At 40.9% G+C, this 13,394-nt stretch overlaps 1 protein-coding gene across 8 annotated transcripts in view; it reads right to left on the bottom strand.

The window, feature by feature from the left end:
- Positions 1–3,274, bottom strand: part of Ikzf2 (IKAROS family zinc finger 2) — a 148,819-nt gene extending 145,545 nt beyond the window's left edge. For 4 of the 8 annotated variants that reach the window (XM_052192542.1, XM_052192548.1, XM_052192543.1 and 1 more), the window contains exons 1-2: positions 1,715–1,818; positions 1,291–1,394 (exon numbers count right to left, since the gene is read on the bottom strand). In XM_052192542.1, coding sequence (XP_052048502.1) covers positions 1,291–1,320 — 30 coding nt within the window. In that variant the 5' untranslated portion in view covers positions 1,321–1,394; positions 1,715–1,818. Of the gene's footprint in view, positions 1–1,290; positions 1,395–1,714; positions 1,819–2,614; positions 2,917–3,232 lie in introns of those variants that run through there. The other 4 variants (XM_052192547.1, XM_052192545.1, XM_052192544.1 and 1 more) reach the window with 4 other exon arrangements.
- Positions 3,275–13,394: the final 10,120 nt, after the last annotated feature.

The raw sequence follows: 13,394 nt of genomic DNA, 5'->3' as shown, positions 1-13,394 counted from the left end.
AGGACGCTAAGTGTCCTGTGAGATGGGCTGTAGCAAGAGAAGAAAGACTCTCTTAAACAAAATTTACCTGTTGTATTGGGGGGAATATAGGAGGAGGTGGTAATCTTGAATTTGCCAACTTTAACTGCTATCTAAGTCTTTTACTGTTCACTACTTCCCACAATCGCCCTGCAGTTTGAGTACTTCCCTAGTATACAGACGGTTCTATTCACAATTGTTGCAAGTTGGTTCATCGTGTTCTAATGGGGTGGGGGCGGAGGATAAACAAAACATAAGAAAACAAAACAAAACAAAACTACTCAGTACTAGACGGTATCCCAAAGACTTCTGCAGGAGTTGGCCAACTCTGGCTTGAATTGATATTTTAGCCTACCCCAAATTCTGTGTAAGCACCTGTTCAACGTACCCTAATTTCCTGCCAGACTATGGCTGGCCACAAATGCCAAGCCTACTTAAGACATTTGGATTTCCAACATTTCAGAAACTTTGGCTGTGCACGAGGGAATCATTTTCCTCTCCCCAAGTATGAGGAATGATTTTCATGCATCAATAACACAAAATAGCAGCTAATCTCCAGAAACAAAAGTAAATTCTATGAGACAACACCCCCTAGCTTTGATTCACATAATGAGAAGATCGATAATCTAACTGTATTCTTTGAGGGGAAAAGTTAAAGAATTGACAAGTCCTGAAAAGATTTTTACTTATTTTTTTCCCCTTTGGCCCGGGTCCTTTTTGCCTTTAGTTTCAAAACTCTCACAGCACCAGCAGCTAAATTATTCACAATGAGCCATTTCTGTATTGATCGCCAAGTATATTTAGCCCTGGCTCCTGGAATTTCTCCATTACTTACTGGAAAACAGGCAGCTTCACTTCTTGTCTCCAAAACCACTTCCCTTCTCCCTCCCCTCCCCTTCACCACCAGCCTCCCTGCCCCCTCCCACCCCCCAAAAACTTTTCTTTCTTTCTTTATGGTATAATCAGATCAAATTCTCAGTAACTACCTAGCAGTTAAATTCCGACCTGCTCTACTCTTATCAAATTCTTTCAATTAGGTTACGTAAGGTTTTAAAGAAAGGGATCTGTAAAGTTTACAGGGGAGCAGTTTCTACCGAGATCTTACAAATGAGTCTATCTCTTTAAAAATGTACACATTTAACACACATACTAAAAAGAAGCGTCAGTTAGAAGCAAAAGAAGTCTGCCCCAACAGTGAAAGGGTTGTTAAACCCTCAGTGAAGGAAAAGAAAGAAAAAGAAAAAGGGAGAAAGAGAAACGAAATGTACATACAAAAGAAATTGTCCTTTGATTAAAAAACATTCATCACCATTTCCAGCTCTGTCGGGAGATCCCAGCTTCTTCTAACCCCTCAAAGAGGAGGTGACAATGTCGGGCTGAAGAGAATCGGAGAAAGAAAGAAAGAAGTTTTTTGTGCCCCCCCCTTCCCTCCCTGGCCCCCTCCAGGCCAAGCCCCCTGCAGAGTTGAAGGCGAGGCGGAGGGAAAGCCCTTTACAGGTGGGTCATTCCAAGACCAAATCCAGCAAACAGATCGGCTGATAAACAAAACCAAGAAATGAGAGAGAAGGAACACTCCCCCCCACACCTCCTCCTCCTCCTTCTCCTCCTCCTCGTCCTCCTCCTCCCCCGCCCCCGCCCCCTCGTCCCTTTGGGATGGTCTTAGTAGGAAAAGTCACTCAGGAATGGCACCACGTACTTTCAGGAAAGAGGAAAAAAGAGAGAGAGGGAGGGAGAGAACGAGAGAGGTCAGTCAGTGCTACAGCAATGCGATTAACAAGAAGAGAAAAAACTTGATCCACCGGTTCCTTAAGAATCGACCAAAAGCTAAGACAAGAAAACTGAAAGAAAAAGGGGAAGGGGGGGGGGTACGAGGGGAGGGACAGTCAGGCAGAACCCAGCAAGGAACCTAGGCCAACTTCACAGGACTGTTTTGTGGCCTCTGGCAAAATAGAAAAAAAGAAAGAAAGAAAGAAAGAAAGAAAAAGAAATTAAATTTTCACTCCATCTATTTCGTCCATACCAGAACCTGTCAAAGCGATTTAACTGCAGCTTTTATACAATGTGTCACACCAGATCTTTATTATTATTATTGTTTTTGTTTTCAATCTCAACAGTATAATAGCCTCTATCTAGACAGCTGCAATCTATGCCAGGCTATCCGATCTTTCTTCTTGGAATTCAAGTTAAAACAAAGCAAAAACAAGTCTAAATCCATGACAGCTATAAAGACGAAGACTGATTAATCCATTAACATCCCAGAAGCAGATTACAAGGAGGGGACAATACATTAAGGCAAAGGACATCATCTTCAACGAAATTCCCTGAGCGTCCTTTACAGAAATCATTTCCCTAATCAGAACCACAACCCATCATCCCTCCCCAAAGAAAAGCGCCTATATTATTATTACCACTGGTTAACAGCAACAAGTCATTCGATCACACCACACTGTTAAACAAGATTCCATATCATTACACTTAACTTTGAAAACACTCCCCCACCCCTTTGCAAACCATACACAAATTGATAGATAATCTATGAATCAGAAGACAAATAAGAGCTGTTCTTCCCCACGCAAAAAGCCAAGCGGAGATTTACCTCAGCAGTGCATGCAGTAAAATAATCCCATCACCCTTTTGTTTGTGTTTACTGTTAGTGTGTCCTCTCCCTCTCTCTCTTTCTTTCTTTCCTGTGCCTAACGTGTGTTTGTGCACTGCAGTTGGTGGTGGAAACTAAGGCAGTGGATCTGTAGCTAAGGGTAATCCTGTTTTTACTTCCTCCATCTTCAGCGAGGAGCAGGGTTAGCCCGGGACAGCTGGTCAAACCCCGAGAAACCGATCCGGCGGAGCCCGAGCACATCTCCCCCGCCGGCCGGGCTCGCGCAGACGCCCGCGGGCGGAGGGCGGGCAGCGGTGGTGGCGGTGGCGGCGGTGGCGCGCACAGGCTTAGGAGGCGCGCGCCCGGAGGGGGTTGGGTGGGGGTGTCGTACGCGAGCGCCCGGTCCGTGAGAGCCGCGAGCGGGGCGGGCAGACCGGCGAGCGAACGAGCGAGCGCGCGGGCGGGGCGGGGGCGCGTGTCTGCGCGCTCGGCCGCCTGCTCGGCGCGCTCGGCAATCGATTACAGGACAAGTGCCGCGCGGCTCCGCGCCTCCTCCGCGCCCCGCGCGCCCCCCGCGCCGGCTCCGCCCCTCTCCCCCGCTCCCGGAGCCCCGCTCACGTTCTCCGCTGGCCGCGCGGGAGGGAAGATCTCGGGCTCCCCCGGCTCATGTCGGCCGCAGGAAGTTTTCTCTCTGGCCCGGCACCTCCCCGGACTCCCAGATCCCGGCACCGGGAGGATCTGGGACACTGAACCCGGCAGAGGGGCCCTCGCGAGTGCGCTGGGAGACACGGAGCGAGCGCCACTGTCCCCATTGTGAAAGTGCTTTCCAGTGCAAGTTTAAAATTAGAGTGTTTACTTGCTGTTTATATCCACCCCTGTCCTGGCGTGTGCCACATCCACCCGAGGCAAAGGAACCGTGAGGGTCGAAAAAGTTGTTAGCCTGGAACTGTAGCCTAGCCTTTTGCTAATCACGACTTTGCGATTGTTGGAGGAAGAACATAGGAATCGTTCTGAGAAAAACAAATGCATTTGTTCAATCTACAAATAGCAGCATTTACTATCTTTCTTTACCACAGAAAAGGGAATAGAGACCTCTATAATTAAAGAGAAAAGGAAAATGAAAGGAGCTGAAAATATTAAACTCTGTAGTCTGGGTGGTTTAAGTTTGAAATCACATGAAATTATTAGGAGTGCCAAACAACATTTCTGAGAAACCATATCGCAAATTGTGTAGAAAATCAATGCTGAAAGAGGAGCAGGCGCTGTACCTCCCACTCCTTTAAAGAATCCCAGAAATAGTTGCTAAGAGTTTTCTCCCTCCCCGCCTTTTCCGTGGAAGCAAGCCATATGACACATTGAAAATAAAATCAACTTTCACCTTAAGCGCAACTCTGCCCTGTGTTTAGATTTTGGTGTGAACAAAGGTTCACAGTGGTACACAATGAATACCCAAATGGCGTCCAGTGTATTTATTTTTACTTTTAAAAATGTTATTATATCTATAGCTGTTATTAAGCAATTGTACTTATAGGCTCAGTTCATTTTTTTTAATTATAGAAAATTATGATTTAAAGCAAACAAACCATTTCATTGGAAGTAAACCACCAGTGCTCAGGTTTTCAATAATTTCCTGATGGTTTTCTTTAAAGTTGCAATATATGTGACATTGTTAAAACTGACATTTTAACCTACTTGTCAGCTATCTGAATAAAATGCTTTTCCCCTGTAAAGTTAGATTTGGAAAGGTCAAACTAAAGAGAGTCTAGGAGTCGTTCAAATCAATGCAACAGACAGAAAATTCAGAAAGCTGGCACGTGTGACTCTACAGTATAGAAAAGGTGACATACTATGAAGTGTGAAAGAAGTTCTCAGAGTGTTCCTTCCCACTTGAAAAGTGTCAGTGGTTTCGAGTATATGCAAAGTCACAGTGGTCCTTAGAAAAGACTTAAGGAATTCAGTACTAAAGGGAAAGGTCTTCCTAGTTAAAAGCAGCAGAATCCATCTGCAGAAGAAGATTCATTGTGAGATCTGGAAGAACCATTCTAAAGTTACCAAGCTCCCATAGTCGATGTGGTCCTTGCACCTACCTGACAGCTGCTTGATTTAGATCCTCCCAAGCTTATCCTTTACTGATTTGCTGTCTTTGGTTCCCCAGCCACCAGAGGCACACCCTCTCCCTCTAGTGGTTAAACCTTCGGACAGTTTACTAGCAGCCACAGTCTTTCCCCCAAGAGCAAGCTATTTAAGCAGACACTAATGAAGCCCAAATTTTAGGAGGGCTTTATGAAGAGTGAGAATTTGAGAACATTTTTAAAAACGTCCCATGTTCCTTTCTCATTCACAGACCACGATTCATCAGTTTTTCTGTTTACAAGCTAAATTTGGGTAGTTCTGTTTCATACCTCTGAAGTTTGATCGTGGCACTCAGACTCTAATTCATTTATGAAATTCACTCAGAGTCTAATTCATTCATGAGAAAGTGACATATTATAACTCGTAGCAATTCATTTTGGTCAAGATTTCCCTCCACAATATTTTGGTAGTGGTTAAAGAATGGATTTACTTATGCCCTTAGCCATAGCAACCCTGTATGCAATTTGTTAAGCAGCTATGTGCTTGAATTGTGCAAGAAAAGAAAGCACCAGAGGGGAGAGTCCTCCTTATCTCACTGGAAGGGTCAATCTTCACTTTGGGGACAGTTATGACAACAAAGCAAAGCATTGCTTTTCTCCGCTGTTTCTCCAATTTCTGTTTCCTTCTCATTCTTTCTGTTCAAACTGGAAGCTGATCCTTCCCACCATCGTTCCAGAGCCTGTTCCTATGCAACATGGTTGTGGGTATTCTACTCAGGTATTGGTTTTCAAAATAAAGCCTAGCTCTTCAACTAGAATTTACTCTTTGGTTTTTGTTTGTTTGTTTTGTTTTTCTTATGTGTTTGTTTGGTTTGGTTTTTCAAGACAGGGTTTCTCTGTGTATCCCTGGCTGTCCTGGAACCCACTGAATACAAGGCTGGCTTCTGAAATTCCCCTGCCTAGGCCTCCCCAATGCTTGAATTTAAGACATGTGCTATCACTGCCTGGCTGAGTTTACTCTTGTAAAAAGCAAGATTATGTCTTATATAGGTCATCATCTTCTCAGAACCAGCATACTGTTAGGCACTAAATTTGTAATAAACACTTACTGAATGGTTGAATAAAGGGAAAAACACATATACTCCTCCCATGTGTTAAGCTATTGTCAAGGAATGAAAATGGCAATGACAAATTCTGATTTCCTAATGAATTGGGTCAGTTCTTAGCTTGTAAGTCATGATACAGGTGTCCTTAGTGTGTTAGTTCTGGCTTGTCAACATGACAGCTGTTAGTGTCTTCCTAGATATTATCAAATAGATCAAAAAATGTCAATTGTAAAGGAAGCCAAATTGTATTTTTAAAAAATGAAAAAATCTTTATAAAGGTAGTGTCCATTAAAATGCACTTCCATGGTGCTTCAACTTCAGAACAAATTACTTCTCGCTGACAATTCAGGAAACCAGGTGACTAGCCAATGCAGCCCATTTAATTTTATAACCACTAAGTTTAATTAGCAAAATGAAAACTTTACAAGGTACTGTGGCTAAAAGACACATTATAAAATAAGAATTTTTCTCCCCTAAATGGTTTGTGTTAATTGTGTTAGCTTTAAAAAACAATTCCCTTTAAAGAAACTTAGATAGAAATCTCATTTTTATCTTGTTTTGCTCTGGGAATTAAATCTACATTTTAAAGTTTTGGTTTTATTTTCAGTACGTGTGTGTAGTAGGAGAACAAATCAGAGAACTATAACTCTTATGTAATAACAAAGGTTTTTTTAAAAAGTATATATACATTTTTGATGGTTCCGTGGTCCATGGTGCAGCAGCCCTTGGCCTTTAGGGAAACAGAATTTAAAACTGTGTAAGTATATGGACACTCTTAATATTATCCTTTTAAGCAGGAGAAGGAATGATGCTGTTTCTCTCCACTTAGCTGCACACTGAAGAAGTAGGAAGCCAGAAATAGAATGTTTTCATTGAGATTTTGTTTCTGGCTTCCCAGAATTCCGGGGAAACGTTCTAAGATCCAAAATCCCAAATTGCTAAATCAGCATATTTGGTATCTGCCAGCTTTGCCTCTCCAAGTATAGGAGGAGTCTATGGTCTGGTTGCTTGCCCCATGAGGTCTAAATCTGAAGCATGTTCCCAACCTCTCTGCAACATTGTCTTGTTAACACTTGTAAAAGAGTATTACTTTGGTAGCACATGCCTGTAATCCCAGCACTCTGGGAGGCAGAGGCTTTCGGATTTCTGACTTCGAGGCCAGCCTGGTCTACAGAGTAAGTTCCAGGACAGCTAGGACTATACAGAGAAACCCTGTCTGGGGGGTGGGGGAGACAAATCCAAAAAAAAAAAAAAGAAAGAGTATTACTTTGCAGTTAGAGGTGAGACTCTTGTTCAAATACCCACATCCCTAGAAAAGAGAACGTGATGAATTTACGCTTCGAAAGAGTTTTCTAGTAGGGAGCAGGCATCTGTCCTACAGCCGATGAGGGACTCAGACTATCACAGATGAGAGTTATGAATCGAGAGACAGACAAAGAAGGTGAGGACTTCACAGGTTTCTGAACACAAATGGAAGCATGTATTTTTAAAGCTGTCATTATAACCCATCATAATTGCTTTAAAAAGGCAAATGCGTTCTGCGTTTGAAAAATCTTAGAGCCTTCTATTTTTACAAAATTGGAGCTTCAAGCTACAATAAGTGGTACCTTGCAAAACCAACCCTATCTAAGAGTCATTAGAAGGTAATTCTAAGAAACCCAAGATGTTAGCACACAAAAACTGCAGTAAAGTTGTTGAGATGCCTGATAAAGTATTGACCCAAGGAGACAAGCACATCAATTGTCTGGGAACATATCTCAGAAATAGAGGATAGCAATAACATGGAAAATTAGTCTAGTGAGCATGAACACTGATTTCTTCAGACATAGATGAAAAACAAAAAAAAACAAAACAAAACAAAACTCACCCCCAGAAGCCCAGAATATATTTAGCAACTGAAGTCAAATGGTGGGAAACTTAAGTTTGCCAGGAATGGGATGGAAAACCCAAAATGATCATTTAGTTGTGAAATTTGGAGGGGGAAGTACAATGCACTGGATGAAAGTTCTGTATAGCAATGGCTGGATTATGCCTGAGAAGTTATATCTCCTAGGAAGCATCTGATAACCAAGCCAGTATCGGCAGCCACCCCATCCTGTCTTTTTAGATGTGTGAAAAGCTCATGGAAGTCCCTGTCCTGGGACTGTGAGGAGCTTCAAGGACTTCAAAACCAACTTGGTTCACAGCACTGCAGTCTAATTGCTCACTTAATCAATCTCAATTAAGGAAAAGAACACGGGAACTGTGTTGCCAGCAGTGATCCAGGGATTCAGCCTTCCTTCTTTAATTGTCAGACAGGCACAACCTCAGTAACTAAGAGTCTTGGGAAATATAACCGGGGAGCCATTTGTTGTTTGACAATTCTACACAGCAATGTATACCATAAAAAGGGTATCTTACTCAAAGAAAGGTCATCTACTGGTAGTAAAGTCAAATGTCATCTCCACCCAGTCTTCAAGACTGTGGTTTAGAGAAAGGTTAGCTTAATAGAGGAGTTAGTGTTCCACTCTGAACTGTGTGTCTTAAGATATAGATAGGGAGAATAACACCATCAGTACCTTTCCCCAGCAGCTACGCTGAACCTTCAAAGAGTTGTTAACATTTGATGTCATGGTAATATGCTAGACACCTGGGAAATCACAGTAAACTAGACACCTGGGGGAAACCCAGGAGATCATCACTAAGGGTCCTATAAAGTTTGATCCAGAAACTTCTACAGATGGTAGAATAATTTGTTTTAAATGGGATATTGTTGAGAAATAAAAACATATGCAGATTCTTTAGCATTCTATTTAAGAGACAGGGTCTTGTTATATAGTGTTAGTTGTCTTAGAACTCAGTATTGTAGACCAATCTGACCTGAAATTGTCAGTGATTCTCCAGTTCTTTCATCTCAAGTGCTGGGATTATAGGGGTTCAGTGACAGGGCGGCTAGCCAGCACTCTAGACTTATACTTCCAAAAAGCTGGAGTATCAGCTTACTAGAAAGACCACATATACCATCATTATTATAGGCATTTACTTGTGCCAGGTACCAAGGTAAAGAAAGAACATTGTGTGTATCGTCTCATTTAAAACCCACTATCATTCATAAAGTGGTATATTCCTTATTTCCACATGATGTTGAAGCTTGGAGATTTAATTAAGTTTTCTCAAGTTCTACAGCTTCAGATTAATTCTAAAACACCTGTGTTTGAACTCATCATGCCTATATTGCCTACATTTTTAGTAAAACGAAACAAAACAAAACAAAAAATGGTTTTGTTTATTTGTTTGTTTTCATCTTGTGCTTTGAGTAACTGTCCAATGGGAGAAATGTATCTAAGGCTAGCCTTGAACTCACCATATAGGCGAGGATGTTCTTGAACTTCTGATCCTCCCACCATCCCTTCTGAGTACTAGGGTTGCAAGTGTGTGCCTCTATGCCCAATATTACACATTCCTGGAAATTGAATGAAGCCTTTACAGACTCTCCCAACTGAATTCCATTCCCAGTGCTTGCATTCTTTTCAACTAAGCAGATAAAGGTAAATCAATTAATTTGAGACTATCTTGGTCTATGCCATTCACGGCTACATAGCAAGATGTTGTTTCAAAAAAACAAAACAAGTAAAATAAATTTCTATAAATTCTGTATAATATATATTTTTCTCAATACCACTACATTTAAAACAATGCAGATGACAGGTTTTCTTATAGAAGGGTTTATTTTTAATTAAGAATAAAATGGTATTTTTTCTTTGAACACAAAGATGTTGTTAAGGAAGCTTATTAGTGGCTGCAGAGGAACTTAGCTAAAATTTAAGACTTATAGGATTACCTGTTCACATACAGAAGAGCTACTCAAATATCTGGAAGTAATCAATTGATAAATAATATGATTATATTTATATGCTCATAAGGTTGTTTTATAAATCTAATTTCTAGATATTTATGTTAGAGAGTGAATGTGTTACATAACACTGTTGACTATTTAGACAAAAACAGCATAATATGGGTGGAAGAGAGGTCTTTCAAGTCTGTGGAAACAATTGTTTCAGAATTTCTTCTATAGAGTTGGACATTAAATCCTGTTGCCATATCAAAGTTTACCAAAAACCCCATTGTCAAAAATAAAACCAATAGTAACAATTACTGGATGACATTTTGATTTTCTATATGATTCTTCTATGAGGATAGAACATACTTGAAAAATCATTTATCTCTTCATAAATAAATGATGTTTATGGTATTTTTATATCCATTTTGTATAAGTTTGAAAATTTATGGTTCTGCTTTCTTAGAAGAGTGGATTAATGTGACTTTCAATTTGAGTAATTGTGACCCTTCATGCTTAATAGCCAAATCCTTGACCGTGGAACACACCAAGACTGAGTCATTCTAAGGTACTCCTTAAGATAATGGCCTCACCCTGTTGCCTGCTTTAGAACTTCAATGGCTCCTTCAGCCTCCACCAATTCCCTCTGGTGAGGGAGATTCATGACTTCTGAGACAGCCTGTCCAAATAGAAGTCCTCAGAACTGTAAGGGGAAAACCAAACAAAGTTTAAAACGGGAAAAGAGCTTGGACTGGAATGAAATGCTGGAATTAATTATGACAGCTGCAGACAAGGTAGTGCTTAAGGAGAGTATAGGAAGAGAGCTGATGGAGGCCGGGAGTTCACACAAAAGAAATGACCAGATTCACAATAACAGATAAAGAATTCGCTAGAAGGTCACTCAGGGCTAAAGGAACATGCGCTTGGTTGATTAGTTGTTTGATTGTTTTTTCTTAAAGGAACACTTCATCATTTCCTAGTGCTGATGTAAAAGTATCAACAGCGATGAAGGGACTGAATGAAGGTAGCAGAAGACTGATCAAGAGGTGACTTTGTTGGGCAAGGACAAAAAAGTCTCTGTTACACAGATGGCCTGATTAGCATCAGGTAAGAAAACATGCCTCTTGGGCTTGAAAAGAATGAACAAAGATGCAAGTTAGCTTATTAATTTTCATAATGGTAAATTAGGAAAGCTTTAAGACACTGTCAATTATTTTTTTTAACTACGAATAAATGGAACAGCCACTAGAAGAATATGGAAATTAAAAAGTTACAGAAAAAGTTATAGTCAAAGATCCAGCTAAAGCTGACACAAAGAAGCTATAAATATGCACAATAGAATAGTTGCCTCTGAGCTCACCAAACAGGGATAATCTGGAAAAGAACAAGTTACAGACTGAAAACTAGTAGTTCTTCTAGAGAGGGAACTAGAAGACATTGAATCAAAAAACTTCAGTTTGATTCAAAGAAGAATATTGGAATAATGTGGCAAAAAATAAGCTGCATAAAAGATAGTGACAGATCCAGAACAGGGAGAGGAAGAAAACAGTCATAGGCTAAGCAGGCCCCATGAGCTTTCAGGTAAGGGAATGACAATACACCATAGGGCTGTACAAAGAGTTGACATTCTGATAGAAAAGAAGGTATTAAAAAAAAGAAGAGAGCCAGGCTGTGGTGGCGCATGCCTTTAATCCCAGCACTTGGGAGGCAGAGGCAGGAGGATTTCTGAGTTTGAGGCCAGCCTGGTCTACAGAGTGAATTCCAGGACAGCCAGGGATACACAGAGAAACCCTGTCTTGGGGGGAAAAAATACAAAAAAAAAAAAAGAAGAAGAGAAAGAGAAGGAAGACAGAGGAAGGAAGGAGGGAAGGAAGGAAGGAAGGAAGGAAGGAAGAAAGGAAGGAAGGAAGGAAGGAAGGAAGGAGGAAGAGAAGAAGAGGTGGAGGAAAAGTTGGAGGAGGAAAGGGAAGGAGAGGAGAGGAGAGGAGAGAAGATGAGAAGATGAGAAGATGAGAAGATGAGAAGAGAAGAGAAGAGAAGAGAAGAGAAGAGAAGAGAAGAGAAGAGGAGAGAAGAGTGCTAAGAGTTGTATTAGCCAGAATGTTGGACTAATCCGGAGATGTATAATGAATAGGAATGTGTAGCAGCTGGTAATAATGAGGGCGAATAGTAGTAAGAAGGGTGTTTGGGGAAAGGGTGGTAGGAAATAACAAGCGTCAGGGTAGCTGGGTATTTCATGGAAGTGCATGTCCCAGAATTATCTAAACTGTTAGGGCTGACTCTATACTCAAATCCAGAGGGAGATGAATCATGGGAGATTGCTGTATGAGGGATGAGATTAAGACTTAGTTTTCAATGAGTGGTTTCAAGATAGCTGCAGTCTTAGCATAATTACTAATATAATTTAAAAGTAAAGATTGTTTTGTGAATGAACCTGCTCAACCTAGTGAAAAGGAAGCTGGCAGTTCAAAAAAGATCTGTTTCACTTAGGAAATAAAGTCCTTGTTGAAGAACACGAGGATGCAGATTATTTTTGTTTTACTTCTCTTGGGAGCCAATCTAAGAGTATGTAGGGGGTATGGAAGTGGATTTTCAAGATAGGGGAGAGACCAGGCAATGTGAAAAACCAAGATTTTAGAAGAATGACTTGACGAATTGACCTGAGCAGACATCCCCATATCCATTCTCTCTCTCTCTCTCTCTCTCTCTCTCTCTCTCCCCTCTGCTCCCTCTCAATTTCCTTACTCAAATCTGTTTTCAGATGGATAGTCAAGCCACGTGAGGTTAAATATTGTCAGTATTATTTGAATCTTTACTTTATGGCTATAGGTACAGCAGCTATTGTATTACAAGAAGCCAGAATCAGTTAAGAGATCTTGATAACCAAATACATTCCCCCAGAATATACATTTCCACAAATCACTATGCACAAATGGCAGTCACTGATTGAAATATCAACCTCCAGCCCTGGTACTTACATGTTAAGTGTTCTTTGTTCTAAATTCAGGCAAGATTTGGCTTTCTCTGCTAATTCAACTCTATTACTGATTTTAAAATTAGAATAAGAAAATGAGGCAATTGAAAACCTCTGGACCAAATGAGGACTTTGGTTTATTCCTCAAGCCACTAGATTGTACACTAAGTGCTAATGACAAAAGGATGATCGTGCTTAAATCACATGAAAATAGAAAACGCAAGTAGAGATTGCCGCCATTGTTAAACATAAAATTATTCTTATGATTCTAGTCCCATCCGTAGGCAATTTTAAGTCCAATCTATCATGCACCCATGATGTGTGACTTCTCCAGAATGATGTTAAGAAACATCTGTTCACTGCAGAAGGAAAGCATGGACAGACCAAAGAAAGAATTCAATCCAAGTAGAGCTTGGTGAACCAATGAAATTTTCTGAGCTTATGTTTAAGAGCATGGGCGACTAAGGGGCAACTACATCGTTGGAAAACCCTCACCCCAGCATAGGTAAGGCATGGAAAGGTGCCCTAGTGTGTCTCAACACACCAGCCATTTATCTCTTATAATCTTATAATTGGGGCGATTACGTGTAATGATCTCCTATAGAACTCATGGAAGGTTCATGAGCTCCCTGCCTCATGCCATAGAGGCTTGATTTCCTAAGAGTCTCTTTCAAGTAGTCACAGATATTTGACAGGATTTCTTTGTGGTAACAGTCAGGGATATCTTGGAATTCACTCTACAAACCAGGTTGGCCTGGAACTCAGAGAAATTCACCTGCCCTCTGCCTACCGAGTGCTGGGATTAAAGGCA

This window comes from Apodemus sylvaticus, chromosome 9 (genome assembly GCF_947179515.1).
Source record: "Apodemus sylvaticus chromosome 9, mApoSyl1.1, whole genome shotgun sequence".
NCBI lineage: Eukaryota > Metazoa > Chordata > Mammalia > Rodentia > Muridae > Apodemus > Apodemus sylvaticus.
This window is presented reverse-complemented; position numbering and strand designations above follow the sequence as displayed.